This window comes from Heteronotia binoei, chromosome 1 (genome assembly GCF_032191835.1).
Source record: "Heteronotia binoei isolate CCM8104 ecotype False Entrance Well chromosome 1, APGP_CSIRO_Hbin_v1, whole genome shotgun sequence".
In the NCBI taxonomy this organism is placed as follows: domain Eukaryota; kingdom Metazoa; phylum Chordata; class Lepidosauria; order Squamata; family Gekkonidae; genus Heteronotia; species Heteronotia binoei.
The window spans coordinates 212062488-212088837 of record NC_083223.1 but is presented as its reverse complement, the minus strand read 5'-3'; the positions used below and the strand labels follow the sequence as shown (position 1 = coordinate 212088837).

The 26350-nt window shown below is 41.2% G+C and overlaps 1 protein-coding gene across 6 annotated transcripts in view; it reads right to left on the bottom strand.

Moving 5' to 3' along the window:
- EML4 (EMAP like 4) overlaps positions 1 to 26350 on the bottom strand; it is a 309941-nt gene that overhangs the window by 149409 nt on the left and 134182 nt on the right. For 3 of the 6 annotated variants that reach the window (XM_060247454.1, XM_060247474.1, XM_060247475.1), the window contains exon 1: positions 16437 to 16765. The exons of 2 other annotated variants lie outside the window; for them this stretch is intronic. In XM_060247454.1, the coding sequence (XP_060103437.1) occupies positions 16437 to 16503 (67 nt within the window). In that variant the 5' untranslated portion in view covers positions 16504 to 16765. Of the gene's footprint in view, positions 1 to 16436; positions 16766 to 26350 lie in introns of those variants that run through there. One more of the 6 variants, XM_060247462.1, reaches the window with a different exon arrangement.

Sequence of the window (26350 nt, the reverse complement as noted above, 5' to 3'; positions counted from 1 at the left end):
CAGTGTATGCATATGGCCAGTTTTTAAAGTGGCAAATTGTTCATTCAAATATTGACAACCAGGCGCTTATTTGATCAATGTCAAGCAAAATATACTATGAAGCCAAGAATGCCACAATGTAGGAGGCATCACAACTAGCCTTAAAAAAAGAAATAACGATTAATGTTTTATTTGTTAGCAAGGGGAGGCTGGAATTCTGCTGCATCCCTAGCAGCAGGCAGGGTCAGAACCAGCAGTGGGACTCAGGTTCTCCAACCGGCCATCTGCTAGAACTGCAGACATTTTATCAGTGACAAAAATTGCTTCTCCAGGATTATCCATTAGGCCATATTACTTGCCGCAGGAGGAATACCCCCTTTATGGAAGTTGTTTATCAACTCTGTAAAAGTTCTCAGGAGGAATTAAACTTCAAGTCTAGAAATACTGGCTTGCTGACTAGTATTTTTTTTCCAATAAAGTTCTTGATACTTAGCTTTACTTTTGTTTTTAAATAAACAGAACTCTAGGGGATTCTTGACAAAAGAATATTCCCACACTCACAGTTTGACTAGACAAAGTCCCAGTTTGCATGAAGTGATCTTTAAAGCATTTCTATCATGCTCTCCCAGCCAACCCCTCCTCTAAAGCTCTGAACTGACTTGTCAAACTGTGAAAGATCTGCTCAGTGAATTGAGCAATATGCTTCAGAGGCACATATGAGGCAATGTGTGGTCAAGGGAACTAGCAATTAAATATAAATTAAGACAATATAATACTAACAAAGAAAGCCATTTAGCCCTGGTCTGACTATTCAGGCAATCAGCTCCAATTATGGAACTTTAAATACATATGAAAATATGGCAAGCTTGATCTGACTTCCTGATCTAAAAGCATAACTTGGAAAAATGTAAGTTGTGTTAAGTTTGTACACAAACAATACTAATAAAAACACACACAGAGCTACATTTCAGTCATTTGGACTTCAGAAAAGCTCAAGCCTGCCTGCTTCAATTATTCCCTACAGAGTTCTAATTTAGTGCCACATCAGACTTGATAAGTTTAGAAAAGTTAATTTGTGCAGGATCATTTTCATGAGAGTAGCATTTAGAACATTCTACATATAACTTTTGTTTTTAATACAAGATGTCATGTAAAGCTGTGTTTATGTGTTCTAACTCAGGCCAGGTGAAGAATAATTTCATCAGCCACATTAAGTTTGATAGAAGCATGCTATTTAAATTCTTCCTCTCCAACCAAAGTTAACTGTGATTCCCATCTTCTCACCACTATTCTAATATATATACTTCACCTTTCTCCTGACATAATCAGAAACCAGGGTGGGTAACAATAGTAGATATAAATACAAAAATAGCCATCTGACTAATTAATTAAAAGCATAATTAAACTCAGGTGATTATTTAATTTATTTAGGGGGAAATTATGATGCCGTTCCAAGGAATCTGTCTGAGGTGGCTAACAAACATTTAACACCAACAGTTTTAAGGGCTAGTATCATTTTTTACTAATCCCAGTCACCAGATCTACCTTCAAACTGCACTCATGACCTATCACAAGTGTATGGCATATGCCTGAAGAATCAAATGCATACTGATTAAAATCAACTCTGAAGTAGCACCTGTGAAAGGGTTAAGGCTGCTGATTCAACAGTTTTATAGAACTGCCTTACTCATATATATATATATATGTATGCCATTCATTCACACTTGCAGTACACATGTATTTTATTTATGCAAGTGTATATTGTAAGGCCCTGTCCTTAGGAGGGGCAGAAGAGGTTTAGATCAGTACTGTTATGAGTTGGACTTGGCACATAGATGGCAAGTTCCACCACTCCAGATCAGCTACCTCACTGGATTCAACCAGAATTTTGTGAGGTTAGAAAACATTTGCTCCTTGATAAATATGGGGCAGGTTATCATGGTGAAATCATAACCTTTATAATAGCAGCACCTATTCTGTTTTCTGTCAACAGATTAGAATAAAGACATAAAGTGGCCAGTATATGACCAATCACACCTGTGATGAAAATATTTCCAGAAAGATAAAGTAACAAATGTAATGAAAAAGTGAGCCCCAGTTCGCTGAAGCTTGGGATGGAATAAAGTCTTCTTGGTCTCTAAGGTGCCACAAGAATTCTGTTTATTTTTACTACAACAGACTAACATGGCTACCCTTCTCACATCCCCCTCACCAAGAGTGAAGCCGAAAATGGTTACATGACCCATTATATGTCTTGATCACTATGAGGGTGGGGAGAGAACAATCTCTATCATAATTGTCTGATGAACAGAAACTACTGAGGAAGAATTAGCATGGATTCTGTAAGGGACGATCTAGCCTCAATAATCTTTTAGTGTTCTCTGAGAGGGTGAACAAACATGTGTACAAGGGTGACCCCGTAGATGTTGTTTACTTAGAATTCCAGAAAGCCTTTGATAAAGTTCCTCAACAAAGGCTCCTAAATAAACTCAGCAGTCAGGGATAAGAGGACAAGTCCTCTTCTGGGTTAAAAACTGGTTAATTAACAGGAAACAGAGAAGTGAGTATAAACGGGATCACTGCTAGTTCATTAATGATTTTGAGTTGGGAATAAGCAGTAAAATGACTAAGTTTGCGGGATGACACAAAGTTGTTCAGGGTGGTGAGAAGCAGGGAGGACAGTGAGCTGTTCCAGAGGCAAATACGGTTCAAGGTGGGCAAGTGAAAAGCAATGCACACTGGAGCCAAAAGTCCTAACTATAAATATACGGTGAAGTAGTCTGAACTGTCAGACCAACTAGGAGAGATATCTTGGAGTCATGGTAGATAACTCACTGAGAATGTTGACTCAGTATACAACTGCAATTTAAAAAGGCAAATGCTAAATTGGGGATTATTAGGAAGGAAAATGAAAACAAAGAAGTCAGTATTATAATGCTCCTGTATAAATCTATGAAGCAGTCTCATTTGGGATACTGTGTACAGTTCTACTCACTGCACCTCAAAAATGATATTATAGCATTGGAAAAGGCACAGGAAAAGGCAACTAAAATGATTAAGGGGATGGAACACCTTCCCTTATGAAGAAAGATTAAAGAGATCAGGGCCTTTTAGCTTGGAGAAATTATGACTGAGGGGTGACATGACAGAACCCACACTTTTTTTTTTTTGCATGGATTTCTGGCTTACATTTTGACATGCTGCATTGCAATTTTGTGCATTTAATTATACACAGCAAGAATGAGCTAGGCATTTCCTTGATTCAGAGATGCTGAGGACCAAATTGTTGTTGTTCACAATTACTGTACTTTTAAAATATAAAGATGACGCTGGCTTTATTTCTATGTTCAGAATTTGCATATTACGCATTATCATGTTCTAGTCAGCCTACTTACTCCCTTGATCATTTGGATGAATTATTAAGTCATTAAAAAGGGGGTGGAATAAACACCACATGATTGAGGACAAATGTCACCACTGTAATATCCTTGCTAGTTTTAAAATGCCTACTTGGGGAAAAAAAGACAATATTAGTTAACATCTTAAAGTTTACATAGACATTACTCGGTGCATAAAGAGAAGCATGAGAGAAGAACTGGATTTCTTGTGAAAGTAATCTCTTTATACTCAGCTTACGTAAGTATTAAGGTGTTTACAAAAATTACTTCCTTTTTGCTGAGACGGTAGAAACATACCACCAAGCACGCTCAAAAACCACAATAGGACAGAAAAGACCATGCATTGCCCAAAGCTGAGTCTTTGCATGTGCATTATTATGTTCTCGAGTTTATCCTTTTCAAACGAACAATCACTTGCTCAGTCTTCCATGCTGACTTTCCTCATCATTCTGCACAGTGCTGACATAGTCTAGGTTATTCTGGGCACAGCTGGAAAAGGCAAGATATGCCCTGCAGTATCAGTTACCTGAAAAGGGAGACACTATCAAGAAATGAACTACATTCTGAGAGTAAGTGTAATGTAAATCGAAGTTCTGATCCATGCAAGCCTTATAATAAAAGTTTTGAAGCTATTATTACTTACTGTTACCCAATTAATTGTCAAGAGCCATGAGCCTTGGAACTCCTCAAGATCTTTAGACCCTCTGAAGCTAAGCCAACAGGAACTCCATATTGCTTCAAACCAGTGAATTCTGACTATGTCTACGTGCAAAGTACATGTCATAGTATTAAAGAAAACTGTTTTAAGATGATGTATAGATGGTATATGACTCCAAAAAAATTAGCAAAGATGAACAATAAGATGCCAGATAGGTGTTGGAAATGTAAAAAACACGAAGGTTCTTTCTACCATATGTGGTGGACTTGTGAAAGGGCTAAAATGTTTTGGCTGATGATTCAGCAAGAGATTTCTAAGATTTTGGGATATGAATTCAATAAAGCGGCAGAGACTTTTCTGCTGGGATTACAAATGGAAAAATTTCCAAAAGAAGATAGAACTTTAATATGGTACTTGCTCTCAGCTGCTAGGACATTGTATGCGCAGCTGTGGAAACAAGAAAAAAATACCAGAGAAATGGGATTGGATTACAAAAGTTATGTCATGGAGTGAAATGGACAAATTAACAAGAAAACTAAGAGACTATGATTTGGAACTTTTTAAGTTGGAGTGGAAGAAATTCAGAAGATACGTAGAAAAAGAGTGGAAAATAAAAGGACATTGGACAATCTTTGAACTCCATATTGCTTCAAACCAGTGAATTCTGACTATGTCTACGTGCAAAGTGTACTTCTTGAGGCTAACAGCAAGCTGCCTGTGAGAAAGCTGTCAGACCCCAATTAAAAATATAATAATGTGGCCCTTAGGGATCCTCACATAGCTAAGCTAAGATAAACTACCATTATTTGCAGTTCAATAATACCACACACTATCTTACTCAAGAGAGTGCCTTACCGTGCAGATCTACCAAATAAAGACTTTGCTCAGGAACATATCATTACTTGTCCCATTAGTGTCCCCAATGCAGACCCCCAGTTCCAGTTTTTCACTGTTGTCAAGAATAAGTTCATATTTGTGCAGCTTTTCTGAGCCAGCATTTTAGGTCCGGTCCTACTTCCTGGCTGCCCACTGCCATCCTGGCAGGAAAAGGATTTATTCTGCCTGGATTTGTCTCTCATTATATCAGAAATCCAAGGCTTACATTCACACTACAGGATCAGACAATATATGAAACTTTTTTCCCCTTAGTCTTCTGTCTTCTCTCATCCTCATTTCCTCCTTTCCCTGGCTTCCTTGCTTAGTTCTAGCGCTCTCTGTACTTACTAAATCCTCCTTAGAAGAACTTCACACCCTGTTCCTCTGTGTCAAACCCAGCACAACCATGGTCCCCTTCTCCCCCCTCTTAGGAACATAAGCATAAAAACACAGACAGAATCTAGTTTTTAAAATAGCTATGGGAGAGTATATCTAGTTTCACAAGGTGGCTTCCACTAAAAATTGCTGAAATTACTCGCTGGCTGCTTATTTCTCAATTTGATTGATTTACATGTATGTGGTTTACTACCGTAGTGCGAATGTATTTTTTTAAAAAAACCTAAACCTTAGTGTGTTTGTTGCTTTGCCTTTGACTCTGCTCTTTTTCCCCATGTTTTTTTCCCTTATGACTGTGTTTTCTCAGCAAAGATCAAATCTGATTCAATTAAAGGTTGTGCCCAGTCTTTCACTATCCCCTTCACAATTGCAGCTGAAATATCGCTCCAAGGCTGTCCCTGAGTATCCACAAATGAAACATTGGACATACCATGAAGGTTTCTTCTTTTCAAGGGCAAGGAGTCTGATACAATTGTGTTTCGCTTCCCACAATCCCTGGAGGCATACAGGTAAAGATAAACTTTTAGAACAGTGAAAGAACAATGAACATGGAGAATGGCAGTCAGTCACCCTTTATATAGCGTAATAGGCTGAACAGAGACCTTCCAACTAGGGTGGGTCCAGATTATCCTCCTCACTCTCAAGAAGGAGCTTTAATGGTAAATCCAATGTTCCATTCTCTCTTGAGGGGAGAAGTACGCTCTGATACAGTTGGCATGTTACAAAGCTCATCTGATCCAGGGAAGGAAAAATGACTGCCAAGCATGGAGATAACAGTAGGACTAAACTACTTGCTGTAGGACTCTCTGCCCAAATGCTGCATTAGCTGCAGCGATAGAGTCCATGCCTGATAAACACTGACACCAAGGCCCAGATATCTGCAATGGATGCATTTCTGTTGAACGCTGCTGATGTAGAAACACTTCTTGCTCAATGAGCTGTGATCCCCCTCTGGAACTTAAAGGCCCTGAGATTCATATGCCAAAGAGAAGCAGTCCTTTAACCACCTGCTTAGTGTAGCCCTAGAAACCCCTTTTCCCTTGATTGCTGGATGAAAAGCCACAAAAAGGGAATCTTACTTACTGGCTTGGTCCTTCTAATATAAATGCAAAGAGCTCTACAAAGTGCCAGCTCTTCTCCCTAGGAGGAGACAGTTTCAGACAAAAGAATGGCAAATATATCTCCTGTGAGCTGTGAAAAGGTGTATTGACCCTGGGAATGAAGGTGGGATCTGAGTGCAGAACCACCATGTACTTATAGAAGATGCATAAGTACTTTCTGATGGAAAGAGCCCCTATCTCTGAGGCCTGTCTTGCTGATGTAATAACTACCAAAAAAAGTACCTTCCGGGGAAGGAATTTCAGGGAAACCTCCTTCAGAGGCTGAAATGGAGGACTGGTTAGTGCCTGAAGAATGACATGAAGTCTCTAAAACAGAAATTTGTGCACTGCAGTGGCTGAGACAACGTAACTCCCTTCAGAAATCTCTTCACCACTGGGTGCCTGGAGGTGATACACCGCTAACTGATTAAAGTGCAGTGCTCAGAGCAGAGTGCTTGCTCTTAGACCCTGAGAGACTCTGTCCTGTAGGAATGACAAGAGCCTTCCAACAACTGTTGCAAATTCTAGAGATGGAAGTTCTCCAGGCTGCCATCATGGTCTGAATGACTGGATCAGAGAAACCCTGTGAGGGCAGTGCTTACCACTCAATTTCTATGCTGTCAGTCAAAGCCAAGCTGGATCTGGAGGACAGATAGATCCTGAGTAAGCTTACTGTTCCCATGGAGGTTGAACTGATTTCAGCAGGCTGGAAAACAAAGGTCTCCTGGGCCAGAATGGGGCCAGGCAAATCAACTCTGCCTTCTCCTGTTTCATTCTGTTCAGAATCTTTGAAATCAAAGGTATGGGGGGAGGCATAAAGAAGGCCCGATAGCCAAGGGGACTTCAGAGCATCCACTTGTTCTGTTTCTTGATACTAGTGTCTTGAGAAGAATCTGTGTGTCTTGGCATTGGTCAGGGAGGCATAGAGATATATGTATGCTGAAATGCAGAACCAAGGACTGGAATGTATCCTGGCTGAGGAAACTCCCCCAATCCAGCCAGGTGCAGCTGAGACAATCTGCTTCAACATTTGCTATGCTGCTGGTGCGTTTTGCTCTCAGAGAGGCCAAACGTTCTGCCCACAACATGAGGATAGTTAACTCCTGGTGTAGCTTCTAGATTTTGATGCCTCCCAGGTGGTTCATCTCACAGAGGTCTGAGAGGAGCCCTCACAGAGGTCTGAGAGGAGCCCTCACAGAGGTCTGAGAGGAGCGGAACAGAGCACAGCAGCTCTCATAGCTGAGACAGCTGGAGAAGTTGCTGAGAATTTGAGTTTTGAAAGACTTCATTCTGAGGTTTGTGGGACTGCTTAAAATTCTGAGTTGTGATAGCTGGGGAACTGCTCTTTGTTTGGTTGAGTGGGCAAAAGGTGAAAGAGACTGAGAGTGATTGCTGCTGATTGCTTAGGAGTGCCTCTGCTCCACCCTCTTTGCATTTTAAGCTGCGCCTTGCCAGAGAGCTAAAGGGCTCTTGGCCTGTGGATCTTCGCCTAGGGGCTCTCTAAGGACCAGGAACCCAGATCCCTGATTTCCTTGTTCTCCCAATAAGGTGAGTCGACCCTCTATATATATATATAAGATAGAATGCCAGCAGGGGGGTGGGGGCTTTCCAGTGTTTTGCACTGAGTGTCACATGTATAACTATCTGCCCACAGGACAGAAGTCTTGGGTGTGTGCTCGATGCAAGGAGCTCCTGGTCCTCAGGGAACGAGTTCGTACCCTTGAAGCCGAGGTGACTGCCCTGGGGAAGCAGAGACGGTCAGTTAAGCGCTTGGGGAAGACTCTCGGGTGCGTATTAGATGAGCCCCGCTCAGAACGTAGCAGCCCCATTGCTGCCAGAGAGCGTGAGGGTCGAGAGGGAACAGGGCACCATGCTGAGGATAAGGGGAATGCGCCCTCAGAAGGGACCTCTTCTTCAGTTGGTGAGCGGGAATCCTTCCGCGCCAAGGAACCATCCCTGGGCAGGGAGTGGGGGGGGGGGTTGGTAGTTGGTGATTCGATCCTTAGGCAAGTAGACAGCTGGGTGGCGAAACCGCATACTGACCATATGGTGACTGGCCTGCCTGGTGCGAAGGTAGCGGACATTACGCGTGTAGTAGATAGGCTGATAGACAGTGCTGGAGAGGAGCCTGTGGTCGTGGTGCATGTTGGCACCAACGATGTGGGGAAATGCAATCGTGAGGTCCTGGAGGAAAAATTTAGGCTGCTAGGCGGGAGACTTAAGGCCAGGACCTACAAGGTAGCCTTCTCGGAAGTCCTACCTGTTCCACGTGCAGGGCAGCAGCGACAGGCACAAATTAGAAGTCTCAATGTGTGGATGAGACAATGGTGTAAGGAGGAAGGGTTTAGGTTTGTTAGGCACTGGGATGCTTTCTGGAACAAGCGGGAGCTGTACAAAAGAGACGGTCTCCACTTGTCCCCGGATGGAACCAGGCTGCTGGTGCTTAAAATCAAAAAGGTGGCAGAGCAGTTTTTAAACTAAATCTTGGGGGAAAGCCGACAGGAGATGAAATGTCTCTGGTTCGGGAGGACTCGTCTCAAGGAGATGAAGGGTTGGCTGCTATTTTTCTACCGGGTAACGGATCAGAGTTCTCCACTGTGATGGTGACAAGCAGTATGGACTGTCTGCCAGAGTCTCGAGGCAGCAGGAGGAAGGTGGCGGGCCTAGCTTGCCTGGGAAATTATAGATGTTTGTATGCAAATGCTAGAAGTGTTCGAAGTAAAATTGGTGAACTGAAATGTTTAGTGTTGGGAGAAAACATAGACATTGTGGGCATTTCAGAAACTTGGTGGAATGAGGAGAATCAGTGGGACACGGTGATTCCTGGATATAAGTTATATCGGAAGGATAGGGAGGGAAGGGTTGGAGGTGGGGTGGCTCTGTATGTCAGAGAGGATATACAATCCAGTAAGACTGAGGTCAGAGAATTAGATTCCCATTTAGAAATGCTTTGGGTTGAAATAGAGGGCCCAAAAGGAAATTTAACTATGGGAGTTTGTTATCCCCCACCAAATCAAAAGAGAGAGGACGATTATAATATGATGGAAGGCTTAAAGATAAAGGCTAAACATAAAAACTGTGCCATAATAGGTGATTTTAACTACCCGCAGATTGATTGGGTCAATATGTGTTCTGGTCGAGAGAAAGAGATTGAGTTTCTTGATGCTCTCAATGACTGTGCTATGGAGCAGATGGTCTCAGAACCTACCAGGGGTGGGGCGATCCTGGATTTGGTCCTAAGTAATGCCCAAGACTTAGTGAGAGATGTAAAAGTGATTGTGCCGCTTGGGAGCAGTGACCATAATGTTATTTATTTCACCGTTTGTATAAATAGGGAGTTGTCCAAAAAGACCGCCACAACCACGTTTAACTTTAAAAGGGGTAAATTCTCTGAGATGAGGAGCCATGTGAGGAGGAAACTGAAAGGAAAGGTAAATACGGTCAAAACCCTTGGGGAAGCTTGGAGACTATTTAAAACTATAATCCTAGAAGTTGAGATAAAATACATACCACAAGTTAGGAAAGGCACAAACAGGCATAAGAAAAGGCCTGCATGGTTAACAAACAAAGTAATGGAAGCTGTAAAAGGTAAGAAGGACTCCTTCAAGTGGTGGAAAACCAGTCCAAGTGAGATTAGTAAAAGGGAACACAGGCTGTGGCAAATCAAATGCAAGACTGTGATCAGGCAGGCAAAAAGGGACTATGAGGAGCATATTGCAAAAAACATAAAGACCAACAATAAAAATTTCTTCAAATATATTAGAAGCAGGAAACCAGCCAGGGAGGCAGTGGGGCCCTTGGATGACCATGGGGTAAAAGGATTACTGAAGGAAAATATGGAAATGGCTGAGAAGCTGAATGCATTTTTTGCCTCCGTCTTCACTGTGGAAGATGAGAACTTTTTGCTCACCCCAGAACCACTAATTTTGGAAGGGGTGTTGAAAGACCTGAGTCAGATTGAGGTGACAAAAGAGGAGATCCTACAACTGATAGACAAATTAAAAACTAATAAGTCACCGGGTCTGGATGGCATACATCCGAGAGTTCTGAAAGAACTCAAAGTTGAACTTGTGGATCTTTTGACAAAAATCTGTAATCTTTCATTGAAATCTGCCTCCGTTCCTGAGGACTGGAAGGTAGCAAATGTCACCCCCCATCTTTAAAAAGGGTTCCAGAGGAGATCCGGGAAATTACAGGGCAGTCAGTCTGACTTCAATACCGGGAAAGTTGGTAGAAAGCATTATCAAGGACAGAATGAGTAGGCACACTGATGAACACGGGTTATTGAGGAAGACTCAGCATGGGTTCTGTAAGGGAAGATCTTGCCTCACTTACCTGTTACATTTCTTTGAGGGGGTGAACAAACCTGTGGACAAAGGAGACCCGATAGATGTTGTTTACCTTGACTTCCAGAAAGCTTTTGATAAAGTTCCTCATCAAAGGCTCCTTAGAAAGCTTGAGAGTCATGGAGTAAAAGGATAGGTCCTCTTGTGGATCAAAATCTGGCTGAGTAATAGGAAGCAGAGAGTGAGTATAAATGGGCAGTCTTCGCAATGAGGACGGTAAGCAGTGGTGTGCCGCAGGGCTCGATACTGGGTCCCATGCTCTTTAACTTGTTCATAAATGATTTAGAGTTGGGAGTGAGCAGTGAAGTGGCCAAGTTTGCGGATGACACTAAATTGTTCAGGGTGGTGAGAACCAGAGAGGATTGTGAGGAACTCCAAAGGGATCTGTTGAAGCTGGGTGAGTGGGCGTCAACTTGGCAGATGAGGTTCAGTGTGGCCAAGTGCAAAGTAATGCACATTGGGGCCAAGAATCCCAACTACAAATACAAGTTGATGGGGTGTGAACTGGCAGAGACTGACCAAGAGAAAGATATTGGGGTCATGGTAGATAACTCACTGAAAATGTCAAGACAGTGTGCGTTTGCAATAAAAAAGGCCAACACCATGCTGGGAATTATTGGGAAGGGAACTGAAAACAAATCAGCCAGTATCATAATGCCCCTGTATAAATCGATGGTGCGGTCTCATTTGGAGTACTGTGTGCAGTTCTGGTTGCCGCACCTCAAAAAGGATATTATAGCATTGGAGAAAGTCCAGAAAAGGGCAACTAGAATGATTAAAGGGCTGGAACACTTTCCCTATGAAGAAAGGTTGAAACGCTTGGGACTCTTTAGCTTGGAGAAATGTCGACTGCGGGGTGACATGATAGAGGTTTACAAGATAATGCATGGGATGGAGAAAGTAGAGAAAGAGGTACTTTTCTCCCTTTCTCACAATACAAGAACTCGTGGGCATTCGATGAAATTGCTGAGCAGACAGGTTAAAACGGATAAAAGGAAGTACTTCTTCACCCAAAGGGTGATTAACATGTGGAATTCACTGCCACAGGAGGTGGTGGCGGCCACAAGCATGGTCACCTTCAAGAGGGGTTTAGATAAAAATATGGAGCAGAGGTCCATCAGTGGTTATTAGCCACAGTGTGTGTGTGTGTGTGTGTGTATATATACACATAAATATATAAAAAAAATTTGGCCACTGTGACACAGAGTGTTGGAGTGGATGGGCCATTGGCCTGATCCAACATGGCTTCTCTTATGTTCTTATGTTCATGTCCACCTTGGCTGTGGTGTTGTCTATCCGTATGTTGCTGTTAATCATTCAGTCATGTCCAACTCTTGGCGATTTAATTGAGGCAGATGGCCTTGGAAGTGAAGAAGTTCCAGATGAATTGCATGCAGTTCCAAAAGACTGATGCTGAGAGAAGCTTCTTGATGGGACCAGGTCCTCTTCACATGGCCCAATGGGCTCCCTAACCCATTAGGCTGATGTCTGCTGAGATCTGTATGTCTGTGGGCACTTGAAAGGGTTTGCCTACAAGTGTTTCTTGGCTGTCCACCAAAGGAGGTCCTTCCTGAGATGCTGACTGATTCTGATGTGTTTTCAGATGGTGATAAGCCTTTGGTATGGCTATAGTGTCCACTGAAGTACCTGGGCCCAAGCTGCAATCATCAAATCCACTGATTTCACAAAGCAATCCTGTTTCACAGCCTGCTCTGTCTAGTGGAAGAAACACTTCTTCCTGGATTGACTCTATCACTGATCCCAAATGCATGATGACTTGGGCAAGTGTTAGTTGGCTCTTCTGGAGGTTGATTAGGAAGCTGTGACTGAAGAGATACTGGATAGTGTCCTGACTGTCCTTGAGTGCCTGTTCTTGTGAAGATGACAGCATAAGGAAGTTGCCAAGGTAAGGATGGAAATAGATTCCTTTGAGACACAGGCTTGCAACAAGTGAGATGTTTTGTGAATATCTGGGGCACTGATGCCAATCCAAATGCCAGATTTGCAGCCTCAGGAGCTCTGCTGAGGAGGGATGGCTGGGCAAGTGGATTTTCAGGGATTTCCCTCTCCGATATCTGGGGATCACCTCCCCTAACTCTCCCTCAGAGGAGGTTCCATGGTCGGAGACCTCAGCTGCAGACATTGCCATGACTGAACCAGCAGGCAAAAGGCGAACAGTCTTGGGGAAGACGAAGACAGATGAACAAATTTTGTTTGGTTTTTTTTACTGTGCCTTTTAGCAACATGAATCATTTTTTTCTTTTTTTTTTTACTACACAATGTAAGTAGATCTGATAAATCTACTGGTTTTTTAATGGACAAGTTGCTCACTCACGTGATCAAGAGTAGTTGCCTTTAAAAAAGTCATAGTTACTATACTATACTGCTCCTTGCCCACCCTAGACTACCCATCCACTCCACTGTTCAACTCTGTTTTAACCCTAGCATGATCTTCCTGTGTTTTAACCGATTTTTTTGCACCTGATGAAATATTAAATCTTGAACTCTGAATATAACAGCCCTGCTTTTATTGTTTATCAGAACAGTTTAAGAAGCACTTCCAGTTATTTGTATTTTGACACAAATGCCCTTCTTCCTTAGGGAAGGTCAGAGAAGTTTACACAGAGTTCTCTCATCCAGAAAGCTTAGCCTCAGGAATAAAATTGCAACACATATCCCCAAAGCACTCTCCAGGCCTCTTATGCATCAGTTCCACATTTTCCTTGGCACCAGAATCTAGTCCTGAGGCACCAGAAGACCCATCTCAGTACTGCAGATTTAGAAGCACCAGCTCAGGCTCCTTAAAGGTGGGAACATGGCTCCATGTGATGACAAAGCATGGTCCAGCCACCTGTACCCAAATTTACCCACCTTGTGCCATCATCTCACACTTCCCTCTTGATTTCTAATTCTGGAATGGGGTAAACTATGGTTTGTGGAAATCATAGTTTGCCTGATTTAGAAGCAAGATGGAAAGAGAGGCTTCATGAACACATGGCGTGTTCCTAACACTGCACCCCCTAATATGGAAAGACCCTCTTTCCATTATATGTGCTTAAAGTGGAAGTGGTAAAATTCCGGGTAGCAGATAAATGTCCAGCTAATAGGTATCTATAGTAGCACTAATGTTTATAAATCAGCCAGATCAATTATCTTCATAATGAATTGTGCATTTATTCCAAAGTTTAAAAACTATAAACAGTAAAACACAAACAGTAGACACTTAGAACCAGAAAACTCTTAGTTCCATGTATGACTAAGACCATATGTCCTACTGCACTCTCTCCTTAACACAAAGTGCAAGTGCAGATTCACTGAGTGGTATTAATCACAGCCTAATGAAATCTGCTACCAACAGGGAACAGTATGAGTGCATCTGTCTACAGTACCTTATTGATATATCATTGGTAATGTTCTTGCTTTGCCCCTTGTTTCATTTGTATGGATTGTATAGCAAAGGTCTTATGTCTTGCATTATCCAACTAAGCTGATTTTCTATAATACTGATATGGCAACAATATTTCCATGTCCTGTTGTTTACATGGATAAGTTTTAAAAAGTGTGCAAGAGGAAATGCTCCATATTTCTTCCAGAACTAAGCATGCATACATATAGGAGGTCTGATTCTGAACCAAAACTTAACTATTTTTCCCACTGAAATTGAATTTACTTGAAAATCTGCTAGTCTGAGGTGGAGGAAAAGCTTAAAAGAAATCCAGGATCAAAGTAAGAGTTCCACTAACATGCACCAAACACACAGATATACACTCAAATGGACCTAACAAAAATTGGTAACATGTAAAATTAAAGCCCAGGTTTTTTGCTTTTGTTTTTTAACACACTGTATGTTTATGCAGGTTTCTGCTGAGGTGCAGATAAGGAATATTTTAAGGGTTGACTACTGAACCCAGTTCAAAGACAAAAAAAGTCACTATTATTTTACTTATTTTCACACATGGCATATTTCATTGTACTTGTGTGTTATGATGATCATTGATGTGTAATACATAAAGTTGATGTACCTGTGCCGTGGTAATGAACTAGACCCACAGGTATGCTAAACCATCTACAAAATCCTTATCAACTAGAACTAGATCAATCTAAGGTCACAAGCTTAGCCCAGAAGAAAACCAAACAGCTTGTGTTTTGACTTCATGTCTGCTTGTACAGCAAGGACTGAACACAACCCACATGACATGCGCCATTTGAGCCCCACTTCTGATTTCAACCAAGCTTTCTCTATATCTACTCAACTATTTATCTATAAGGAATGGCTCTTAAAAAGTGTAATCAAAATCAGTAGATGCAACTTATAGATGTTAGTGTCAATGAGCTTTGAACAGCTCGCAATAATGCCACTCAGTAGAAATAAAGCAAGTCAAATTAGATCTGATTCTTCCTCTTCACTACTGTGCATTAACATAACCTGAAAGAGCAATTCTTTTTATTCAGAAGGGAAATGCTTAGCTAATTATGCTAAAGTGCCATAATTTTCTCAACTTCTCATTACTCCCCCACCTAAACAGGCACACAGTGTTTTCAACATCTTAAGGCTACATTCTATACTTACTACAATGGTTTCTGTAGCAAATAAAGCTTGAGGAATTTATAATAAAGCAGCATTTTTTCCTACCAATAAAAAGCAAGTGTGGAAAGATAATTCTTTTTAGTGCCTGAAACAGTTTCTATTTTAGCACTTAATATCTTTCTGCAGAAGTAATTTTCATCCTAACACACTGAACTTTAAAAAAAAAAACATGTACGCATTTGTGCCAAAATTGATCTCAACAAATCATCAGGATGAATAACATGCTTGCGTATCTTTCCGTGCATTTAAAATAGGATTAAACTTGAAACTTCAGTTTTAGCTCTAATCCTGGCACATTGTTTTTAATAATTACCACAAACTTTATAACGGAGGGAGAGTTTTCTTGACAGTTTTCTGATATTCAGAAATCAAGTCCCTTAATGCAAATATAGTCGCAAAGAGATACTTCAGTAACTGCTGGTTATTAATAAGAAAGGAATAAATTGGTCTGCAAAGTATCACATGCTGTGCAAAAACACAAACTATTCTCTGAATGCTCAAAAATGCAGTACATAAAATACATTATTGTGATGTTTCACTGTAGTACTTTTCTGACCTCCCCTTCCCATGCAACCCAAAACTTTCCTCTAGGAATTCAACATTCTTCAAAACAAAGCAAGTCATAATGAAAGCCAGTTAAAATGAAGCCTCTTTCACAGAAATGCAGACACAGGAGTTAAGAGTTGACTGCATATTTCAATTCCACAATCTAACAGGTTCTCCCTTCTAATTTGCACAATTGTCCTTAATGGGAGGGGATTGTCATACTACAAGGGTAGCCATGCTGAGTGAGAATGTTTGGTGTCTACTACACATTTTGCAGGAGAATCATCCAGTGCTAAAAATAGATCTGCTTCCTTTAAGGCTGACTCAAACCTGCTTTGTAAAAAGAACAACTCCTAGACTTCAATTAGGTAACTATTTTGCTTAAAAACACCAAAAACTTATCGATATGCATTTGTGGAAGAAGGGCTTGTAACAGATTCAGAGAGCAGCTTTAAAGCAGATGGGAGCGAAGCCTTTTCCCAATTTGGGGTTAGAAGGAAACTACGGCGTTACCAGTTCACACACAAACAAGAGGAAGTTATACTTTACCGGTGCAGAAGTTCATAAGTGCCGAGGAATTGCACACCGAAGCAAGACAAGGCAAGCCGTCTTCCATTCTTGCAACCTACGTTATGAGAGCTGCAAACCAGTCCTGTCTACGATTCTTGCCGTTTTAACCTCAGTTTTACAGCAAACGGCAGTTTTCCAAATGAGACAACATTCTTCGAATTCTGAGGAGCTCCTGCCCGTTCAGATACCACAAAAGCAGTTATGTGCGACCCAAATGCCTGTGATAAGCTTCCCACCTCCCGAGCGTTTGCGTTCGACTGAGCAAAAGGACAGCAGCGTCTGCCCGTGGAGTATGTTTGTGCGCGCGCGAGTGAGAGGCAGAAGGGGGTGGGATACGGAGGGGAGGGGGGAAAATCCGAGACTGCTGGAAGGAGGGGCTAAAGCCTAGACGTCAAGCACACTAATAAAGACACTTAGTAGCAGAGACGCTACACAGCAATCTGTCATATTGCACAAACAAGGAATTAAAAAAGGGGCAGGACTCCCAAGTGTTACGAGCTCACTTTCTGTTCCGAAAAATAATGGAAGCGACTAATGAACCGATCAGTTTTTTATGAACTGCCAAACCAGGTCTACTGGAACACAATAGATTTTACATCATCAAGAGCTTGGGTTGTTTAGGTCAACAAACGGATTTATTGTGGATTTTTTTTTTTTTTTTTTTTGCCGGATCAGGCTGCATTGCCATGGCTGCTACAGCATTTCTTCCAGGTAGAGCCACCACCTGGTAGAATAACAGAAGAAATTAAGGAGGCTCCCACATCTCAGCCCTTCTGCAGACTTTGAACAACAGCACTTTTTAGGAGGACCTATTCTTCATGAGTGTACAATGCAACACTAGTTTTTATTAATATTGCTTGACTGATTTTTTATGATTATTTGGTTTAAAATCTTTCAAGTGAAATCTGCTTCTGGAGAAAAAGAAAACTACAAATGCTGTAAACAAACAAATACCTTGGGAAAAAAACAGTGAAAGGCAGGAACTGAAGCAATAGTAAATCATCTTCCAACTAGTTGGCAAGTCAATAACGAGTTGGCACTTCCCTGTTTATTGTGAATTTTAAATATTATGGTATGCCAGGTCAGAGAGAGCTCAGAGTTTGATCTGTATAGTGCACACTATTCTCCACTTTTCACTGGCAACGGGTCTAGACTTTTTTTTAAAGGGGGGAGGGGGTAAAAGGAGAATTAGGAAGAAAAAATGTATTGAGATACTAGGAAAGGTGTGAAAGGCAGGCAATAAACATTGTAATAAAATAAAGACAACAGCTACACCAAAGATGTCCAAGCAGTAAATGTACAGAACACATAGCAGAAAAACAGGGAGGAAAAAGTCCTTTCAAAAGATAAGCATGTAGCAAACAAGTTCTACCTTAACTTGTGAAAACAAAAATTCTACCTTTGTAACTTGTGAAAAAGAGCCCCATGGTGCAGAGTGGTAAAGCTGCAGTACTGCAGTCGGAGCCCTCTCCTCACAACCTGAGTTCGATCCCAGCGAAAGCTGGTTCAGGTAGCTGGCTCAAGGTTGACTCAGCCTTCCATCCTTCCGAGGTTGGTGAACTGAGTACCCAGCTTGCTGGGGAGAAAGTGTAGAGGACTGGGGAAGGCAACGGCAAACCACCCCATAAAAAGTCTGCCATGAAAACGTCATGAAAGCAACATCACTCCAGAGTCGAAAACGACTGGTGCTTGTACAGGGGACTACCTTTACCTTTTTAACTTGTGAAAACAAGCATTTCACATCTAGTTTAACAAAGGAAAAACAAAGGTGTGACTGCAACCAAAGACCTATATTTAAATTTCCATTTTACTGTGAAGTTCATTCAGTAGGATACGTCAAACTGCAATATCTCAACTTCACAGGGATGGTATTAGAATTACATAGGATATCACCATGTAATTGCCCTGAGGCTGCTGGGAAAAGCACAGCATATACATTTCAATTGAAAGATGAGATGGTGATAGATGTACCACTACAGAATTCTGAAATTACACTTGCTCACTATTAAGCCAATAAAGCCCAGCAATACATGGGTAATCAGAATTCTGCACTGCACTGAAGAAGAAGAAAAACTTTGGCTAGATTATCATTCCATTAAGTGTGAGACAGTGCACTCACATTACAACTGCACCAGTCCATTTAATATGATCGTGCTTTTGTCCGACTTGCAAAATTGAGCAGAGCCAGAGGAAAGTTAATGAATGCAACATGTGTTCACTCTTTTGGTAGCTGTGCCTAAAGTCAACTGGCAGAACGATCACAGCAAGATAAATGTCAAAACAAAGCAATCTTACTGCAGTGTGGAAGGGTTTCCCCCCTTCTATTTAATATATTATGAGTAATTTACATCTCTTCAAGCACACAGCTTCAAAAATGGAAGGCTTCAATGCATGTGGAAAAGACCCCTTAAGAAAATACAGGGGGGGGGGAGAGATGTCTGAGTCTCTCTGTCCCTCTCTCTCTCTCTCATACACACGCACACACGTACACATAAGCCCTGAATTGCAATCACAGGCTTGTGGTGCTTATTTACTTTTGAACAGCGGGTATAACTGTGGTGGCCCCCCATGCTTTCCTCCAGCTCCACTGGCACACTAATGGCTGTCAATTGGTTTAAATTAGCACTATCTTTGCACATGCTTTGTTTAGGGAAAACTCAGGGCAAACCAGTTTGGTGGGCATTCACAGCTGTTTGGCATGAACCGAACATACCTAGTGATTGGATCACATCTCTGATCATCACCTTTGGAAAGGTTAAATTTGACAGCTGAGTGTGTTCATGCTGAAATTCACAGCATCCCTTATGCACTGACAATGTATCCAGGGGCTATTTTGTAGAAAAATAGGTGGTGGAGCTCATCCAGGGATTGTTATGTGGCTGTACATACTATTCAATGGACAAGGAGGTGGAACTCTCAGAAGGAGGAGGTGGAACTCTCAGAAAGGTTCAGGAGCTGTTATCCTGTGAGTTCCCACTGAATTTGAGGTCTGGATGTATCTAACAATGTAAACAGTGGTTCACTCATGCTTGAGCCTCAATAAGAAAAAGTAGGTTTGTAGCTTGAGGGGTGTTGTTGAACCATGACTACACCAAATTAGCAAATGGCTACCATGACCAGGTTCACCAACTTCAGCTGGTAAGCTAGTTGCAGCCCTTCTTGGGAGAGAAAGATCTTGCTACTGTGCTGCATGCCTTGGTAATATCTTTGTGGGGCTGCCCTTGAAGACTGGAAGTTTCTGTTAGTACAGAATGCTGAAACTAGACTGATGATTGGAATGAGTTGTAAAACCAGAACGTTCTAGTCAAGTGCCATCTACATTGGCTCCCAGTTTGCTTCCAGGTCCACCTCAAGTTACTAACTTGTAAAGCCCTAAATGTCTTGGGAATAGCAAACCGTAAAGACTACCTAGTAGTCTTCAAATTACTGGCACCCACAGAGATGGTTTATTGGCAGCTTAACAATTGAGCAAACAAAATGTTTTAAATACTTGGGGATCACTTTTAACCACAAGTGTAGCTGGATACCACATCGTAACAAGACCATCAACTTGGCTCAACGTTCAGTTGCTCAAATCAAACAATTTTTCTTTGCAAGGGGCAACCAATTAATCCCGGCAGCAATTAAAGTGTTCAAAGCTAAAAGATTAGCCCAAATTCTCTATGGTATCCCTATATGATCTCTGCATTTAATAGGAAAGTGGAGGACACTCAAGCCTCATTCTTCAGACAAATTCTTGGTTTGCCAAAATGTGTGTCCTGCTTTGCTCTCTGCTCTGAAGTGGGTCAGTCTTTGGTGGAGACAAAAGCCTGGATTGCAACGTTTAAATTCTGGCTCAAAATTAATTTTAGAACGGATCCTAACAGCCTTCTTGATTGTCTGAAAAGTGATCCATATAGCTCATCCTGGTCAGCAGTGCTTATGTCCAAACTTAACCAGTTGGAGACAGCAGTTGACGATTTTCTTACATCTGATGAGCCATATATCTTCAGATGTATTAAACTGAGATTGTTGGAGCTGGAGGAAATGAAACTATGCCCAACAGACCCTTATACCTGCTCCCCAGCATCCTTAGGTCTCAATGTTTTTTTGTGGTAAAATGCCCCATTATTTATCAGACTTAACCATTCCAAGTCATCGCAGGGCATTCGTGTTGGCTAGATTAAACGCGTTCCCCTCCAAAGTCTTACAGGGGAGATATCATCGAGTACCTTTACGTGATAGACTCTGTACCTGTGGAGCAAATATTCCCGACTCAATTCAGCATATATTGCTTGATTGTTCCATATATCATAATCTCCATAAGGAACTATCTTGCAAGCTTTCTTGGTCCCCAGATCCATCTACTCTGCCATCCTGTCATTATTTACCGAATGACACTGAGTGGGAGGTTACTGAAGCTGTGGCAAAATTTTTGGCTGATATTCTTAAATGTACGTCTGATCTTGCATAAATGCACATATAATCTCTGTTTCTTTTTGATTTTATCTCCTATGTTTAACTTTTTACATTCTGTGTACTCTTATTTGCAATTGTTATGCCATTAAAGGTTTGGAATTCGACTACCTTCTCCTATATGAACCTACCCATCTTCTCTGGTCATCTTCAGAGGCCCTGCTTTGGTTAGATTTGTGAGCATACACCAATCATGATAATTTGACCTATATAAAAATCTTAGTGTATCACAGAATGTTGTTATTGATATTGGCTCTTGGAATTCACTGCCAAAGGAGGTGGTAGTGGCTGCAAGCATCAAGAGGGGACTGGATAAACATATGGAGCAGAGGTCCCTCAGTGGCTATTAGCCACCTGGTATAGATGGAACTCTCTGTCTGCGGCAAGTGAGCTGTATTTTTTGTGCTTGAGGGAGGCAACAGTAGAAGGGCTTCTAGTGCCCTGGCCCCATTGGTGGGCCTCCTAATGGCACCTGGGGTTTTTTTGGCCACTGTGTCAGATGTGACAGAGTGTTGGACTGGACGGGCCATTGGCTTGATCCAACATGGCTTCTCTTATGTTATGTGTGAAACGCTGTTGGAATTCAGCTAGCAAATGCATCAAGAGAGGAAATAAAGATGTATCTTACTTCTTGGACCGATTTGGATGGAGGAGAATCTGATCTTATTGTAAAGTACATGGACATTTTTTGTAATTTAAATATTTCAAATCCATCCTTCAAGTATTACCAAGAGGCATCTGACAATTTTCCCAGCACTGTGACTTTGAGCATGGTTGCTGTTTTACAATTTGGATTTTGCAATCGTGATGTAATTTATTAGTGAGATTTTGAAATATTATTACTATAAGAAATACTGACACTGATCTGAAGTACATTCTTTGTTTGTATTATACACAGTTGTTTTGTACAGCTTTGGGTACATTTGAGGCTAAATGGGTAGCAACTTCTGATAGATCTTTCTTGATTGTGGTGACAAAACTTTGGAACAACATTCCAAATGAGATTCATCTGTCTCCCTCTATCACTGTCTTCCACCAGAGGGGTGAAGACATTTTTGGAGTGTTTGGCATACCTCTTTGCCCTCCTCTCTGGTTGTGCTGTGCTTGTATGTCTTTGTTTTTACTGATTTGTTTAAATATTTGTATACACAGAAAAATATACACAAATACATATATAGATAGATAGATAGATATAGATGCTGCCACAAGACTGATATTTTTGTTGCTATAGTCTAAGAAATATGCTTGTGTTAGTCACTCCTAGAAATAAATTTTTACTCTGCCTTACAAAACATTTTAAAAATACAAACAAACAAAATCAGACTAGTTTTCCTAGCTTCACAATGGCATACCTACTGGCACTGTTAGAAAAGGAGAAGAGAAACTGGATGGATAAAAAAGGACACTTCAATCTTATTATCTGATCTTGTGATTTAAGACAAGTCTTTTGGGTGGAAATTAATTTCATGTGAGAATGCTTTTTCCCCCTCTCCTCAAAGTGCAAGTGCCACTGACTAAAAGAAACAAAGATCTGGCCAAGAGAGTTCTTTGAAATGTCAGCTTTTCAGGCTGAAGATGTTTTTGATTTGGGGAAATGGAAGCACTAAGTACCTAAGTACTGAAACTGTATTACATACAAAAGAAACAAAACTCAGTGCAGGGTTTTAAACACAATAGGAAACATTTTCATTTTCAAGAAACAGGATTTCCTTAGGCAAATTATGAACACACTGCTAGCAGCAATGCTCATGCTTCAAAAAGCTTTTAAGGTACATAACAGGTTGGATGTGTTGCATCAACTCCCCTTTCCTATGCAAGCCTTTTGAGAAGTCCAAAGATGCACTGCTGAGACCAAGTGACCCCTGGAAACAAAAGGCAAACCAGCAGAGGGAGGCTACCTCAAAGGGGGGTGAATCATGTACATAGGTCATTCATCCCCCTTTTTTGGCAGTTTGGAGGCAAAAGATCAACTTCTGGATGGCAGCTCTAATCCAGTAGTACATTTCCTACTGAGTTTGGTCCCTGCTTTTCTTCCCATTGGGGTCCCAAAGCAGCTTACAACCTCACAACCACCATTCTGTGGGACAGGTAAGGTAGAGTGAGTATGACTGAACCAAGATTACTTACTCCGCTTCCCTGGCAGAGTGGAGAGTCAAACTTGAGTTCCCCAGATACTAATGCAACATGAAGCCTGCTGGGTGTCCTTGGGCCAGTCACAGTTCTCTCAGCCTTACCTACCTTACAAGGTGACTGCTGTGGGGAGAAGAAGGGAAGGTGATTGTAAGCTGCTTTGAGATTCCTTGGGTATAAAAACCAACAATACTTTTTCCAAGCTGGCTCAGGAAAGCCCATGAGGAAACAGCTCTCACTGCTGTTTTCTCCCAGCTGGTATTCAGTAACATACTGCCACTGAGTCAGGAAGCTTGATTCAGTCCCCATGACTAAATGGCTGCTGACAGACCAGTCCACCTTTAAGGTTTTTAATCTGTTTTTAAGGCTAAACAAATGACTGCCATCTCTCTGTAAATAAACCTTTCCTTCTCCATAAAACATCTGTTCAGGGCATTTTTGAGCAGGAACACATTCTGGCTGGCTTAGTATTATGGGGTGTGGCCAAATATACAAATGAGTTCCTGCTGGGCTTTTTCTACAAAAAAGCCCTGCATCTGTTCAATTTAACAGAAGGATTTTGTTTTGTATATGTAGGGTCTATTTAATATTTTACATTTTTAAGGCATATCTTTATTACATGTTATGCCTACAAGTACTGGATACAAATGTGATGGCAAGCCTGAGTTTACTGTGTAATTATGAATCAATCCTTTCATCTAGTTTTTGAATCATCTGACATGCAGGACTGTTTCTTTTAGTGATAGTGAATGCTACTGCCATAGGACTAGAAGAAGTATCTTTGAGCAACAGTGATAAGAGCAGATACATTTAAACACTAGTTCTGAATTTTTAGTTGATCAAGTTTTCCCTCCAAGCAGTGAGGATCATTTTGCAACAGATAAACCAATTCTCACTTGATCAATGAATTTAGCAAGTACACATTATCTCTGTGGCATAATTTTAACATTATGTTAAGCAAAAAAAGAAGCTATGCAATTTATATCCAGCGTGGTGTAGTGGTTAAGAGTGCTGGATAAGTATTTGGGAGACTCAGGTTCAAATCCTCATGAAAGCTTGCTGTTTGACTTTGGAGTCACACTCTCTCCACCTACCCTACCTCTCAAGATTGTTACAAAGATAAAATGGAGGAGATAAGAACAATGTAAGCCACTTTGTGTCCCCATTGGTAAGGTATAAATGAAATAAATTTAAAAGACTAACTGGATTAGTCTTCAGCAGATGAACTGAAGGTGGAAGGGAAGTAAAACAAATAAAAATAATTTATTAAAGTATGTATGTATGTGTACAGATGTCACAGCCTTCCTGAAAATTGCATCACAAGATTAACTGCACCAAGTGATAATTGGAGTGTTCACATCTCCCTAAAACCCATAGGTTACATGCAGGCAGGATGAATACTGTGCATTATTATTAAATATAACTCTACATATTTTAGAGAGTTCAATGCAACCTAATAGATTAGCTTCTAGACCGGGGTGGCCAAACTGTGGCTTGGAAGCCACATGTGGATCTTTCACACATATTGTGTGGCTCTTGAAACCCCCACTGCCCCATTAGCTGGCTTGGAGAAGTCATATGTCTCTTTAAATCACTTTCCGAGCCAGCCAGCAGCTTGGAGAACACATTTAAAGTTAAAGTAGCTCCCTTTCCTTTTCACTTCTTTCCTCCCTGCTCTCAAACACCTGGCATTCATGTCTTATGGCTCTCAGACATCTGAAGTTTATTCTATGTGGCCATTATGTTAAGCAAGTTTGGCCACCCCTATTTTAGACATATGTGCCAGCAGATAAGTTCCAGCAGGGGTACAGATCATCATCCCCCCAAATTGGCTTAATTCAGGTAGCACAGCACCAAGCCATGGTCAAAGGGAAGCTTAATTACAGCTTGCCTGAATCAAGCTGCTCTGCAGATGGTAACAAAAGCTTATCGATGTTGGAAAGTGCCATCAATTCACACCTGACTTATGGTGGTTTTCAAATCAAGAGATGTTCAGATGTGGTTTGCCATTGGTATTCCTTGGTAGTCTCCCATCCAAATACTGACCAGGGCTAACCCTGTTTAGCTTCCAAGATCTGACAAGATTATGCTAGTCTGGGCTATCCAGGTAAGAGAAAGCAGACTAGCAGTTCTCAGTCATGGTTTGGGTTCTGAATGATGATTAGCAAACACTGTAGTTTAGGTCCAAATTGAACTATCTTGTACTACATTTACTCAGTAAATGATCGGTATGGGATTTTTAAAATCTTAAAAGTATCTTGAGAGCTTAGATATAAAATTTTCTTCCTTCATATGTACAAACCTGACTATTTCATGAATTTAGTCCTTTTAATATAACAAGTTGGGGTTCCCAGTGGTACAAAGAAGCAGAGAAAATGCTAATGTTGGCTCCTTTGTAACCCTTCCCAGGAGTGTTAATTTGCTCTATTAGTCAAAATAGTGTTCTTTAGAGCATTTGAACATAAAGATTCAGAGTAGAGCATCTCCTTTGTGAATGTAGCTGTACTACTTGCGGGTAGAAGAGATCAAAGTTATACCAATTTAGAATAGATTGAAAAAAGACCATGCAAGCATAATTTCTTCCAGGTTTAACAGTTCTTATGGTAAAACTATGGTCAATTCATACTAGGCATTCCTGTGACATAACTTTATGATCATGGTAGAATATCAGAAGCAATGTTTATAATGCCATGCTAACTTCAAACCATCTCCAACTTCCACATATGGCCAGAGTAAGCTTGCCAGACCCTAGATCCAGGCAGGGGATCTCCTGATTTTGCAGACTTCTCCCCACCCCCGGCCAACTGGCCAGTGGGGGGAAGCTCCACCTCAACAGCCATAATGTGCCTTTAAATCTCGATAGGACATTTTAGAAGAAGCTTACAAACTGCTTGTGTTTTGGACTATGTGGTGCTGTTCAGATACACAGTATAATCAGTTGTTGCTGCTGTTTCATACCAGATTAAAAGTGGCTGATCAGACAGCAACATCTGCCTCCCGGTATTAACTTGTAGTAGCCCCCCCCCCCCAATCCTTCTTGGAACCAGAGTATTTTGTTACCTGCTCCTTTGCAGTGTTTTTTGAGTTCTCCAGTTTCACCTCGTAGTTTCCCCATCTGGATAGTTCTCAACCAACTTCCGGATGTCTGAAGGCTGTCCTGGAGCAAAAGGAGCCTCAGATATCCGGTTTATGGTGACTTTTTTTTTTTTACTACTTAGTGATATGCGCATGATTGGCATCTATCTTACTTTTTAAATAAATTAATTTTTGTACAAGAACTACAAGCTGGCAGCTGGTTTATCTATGTA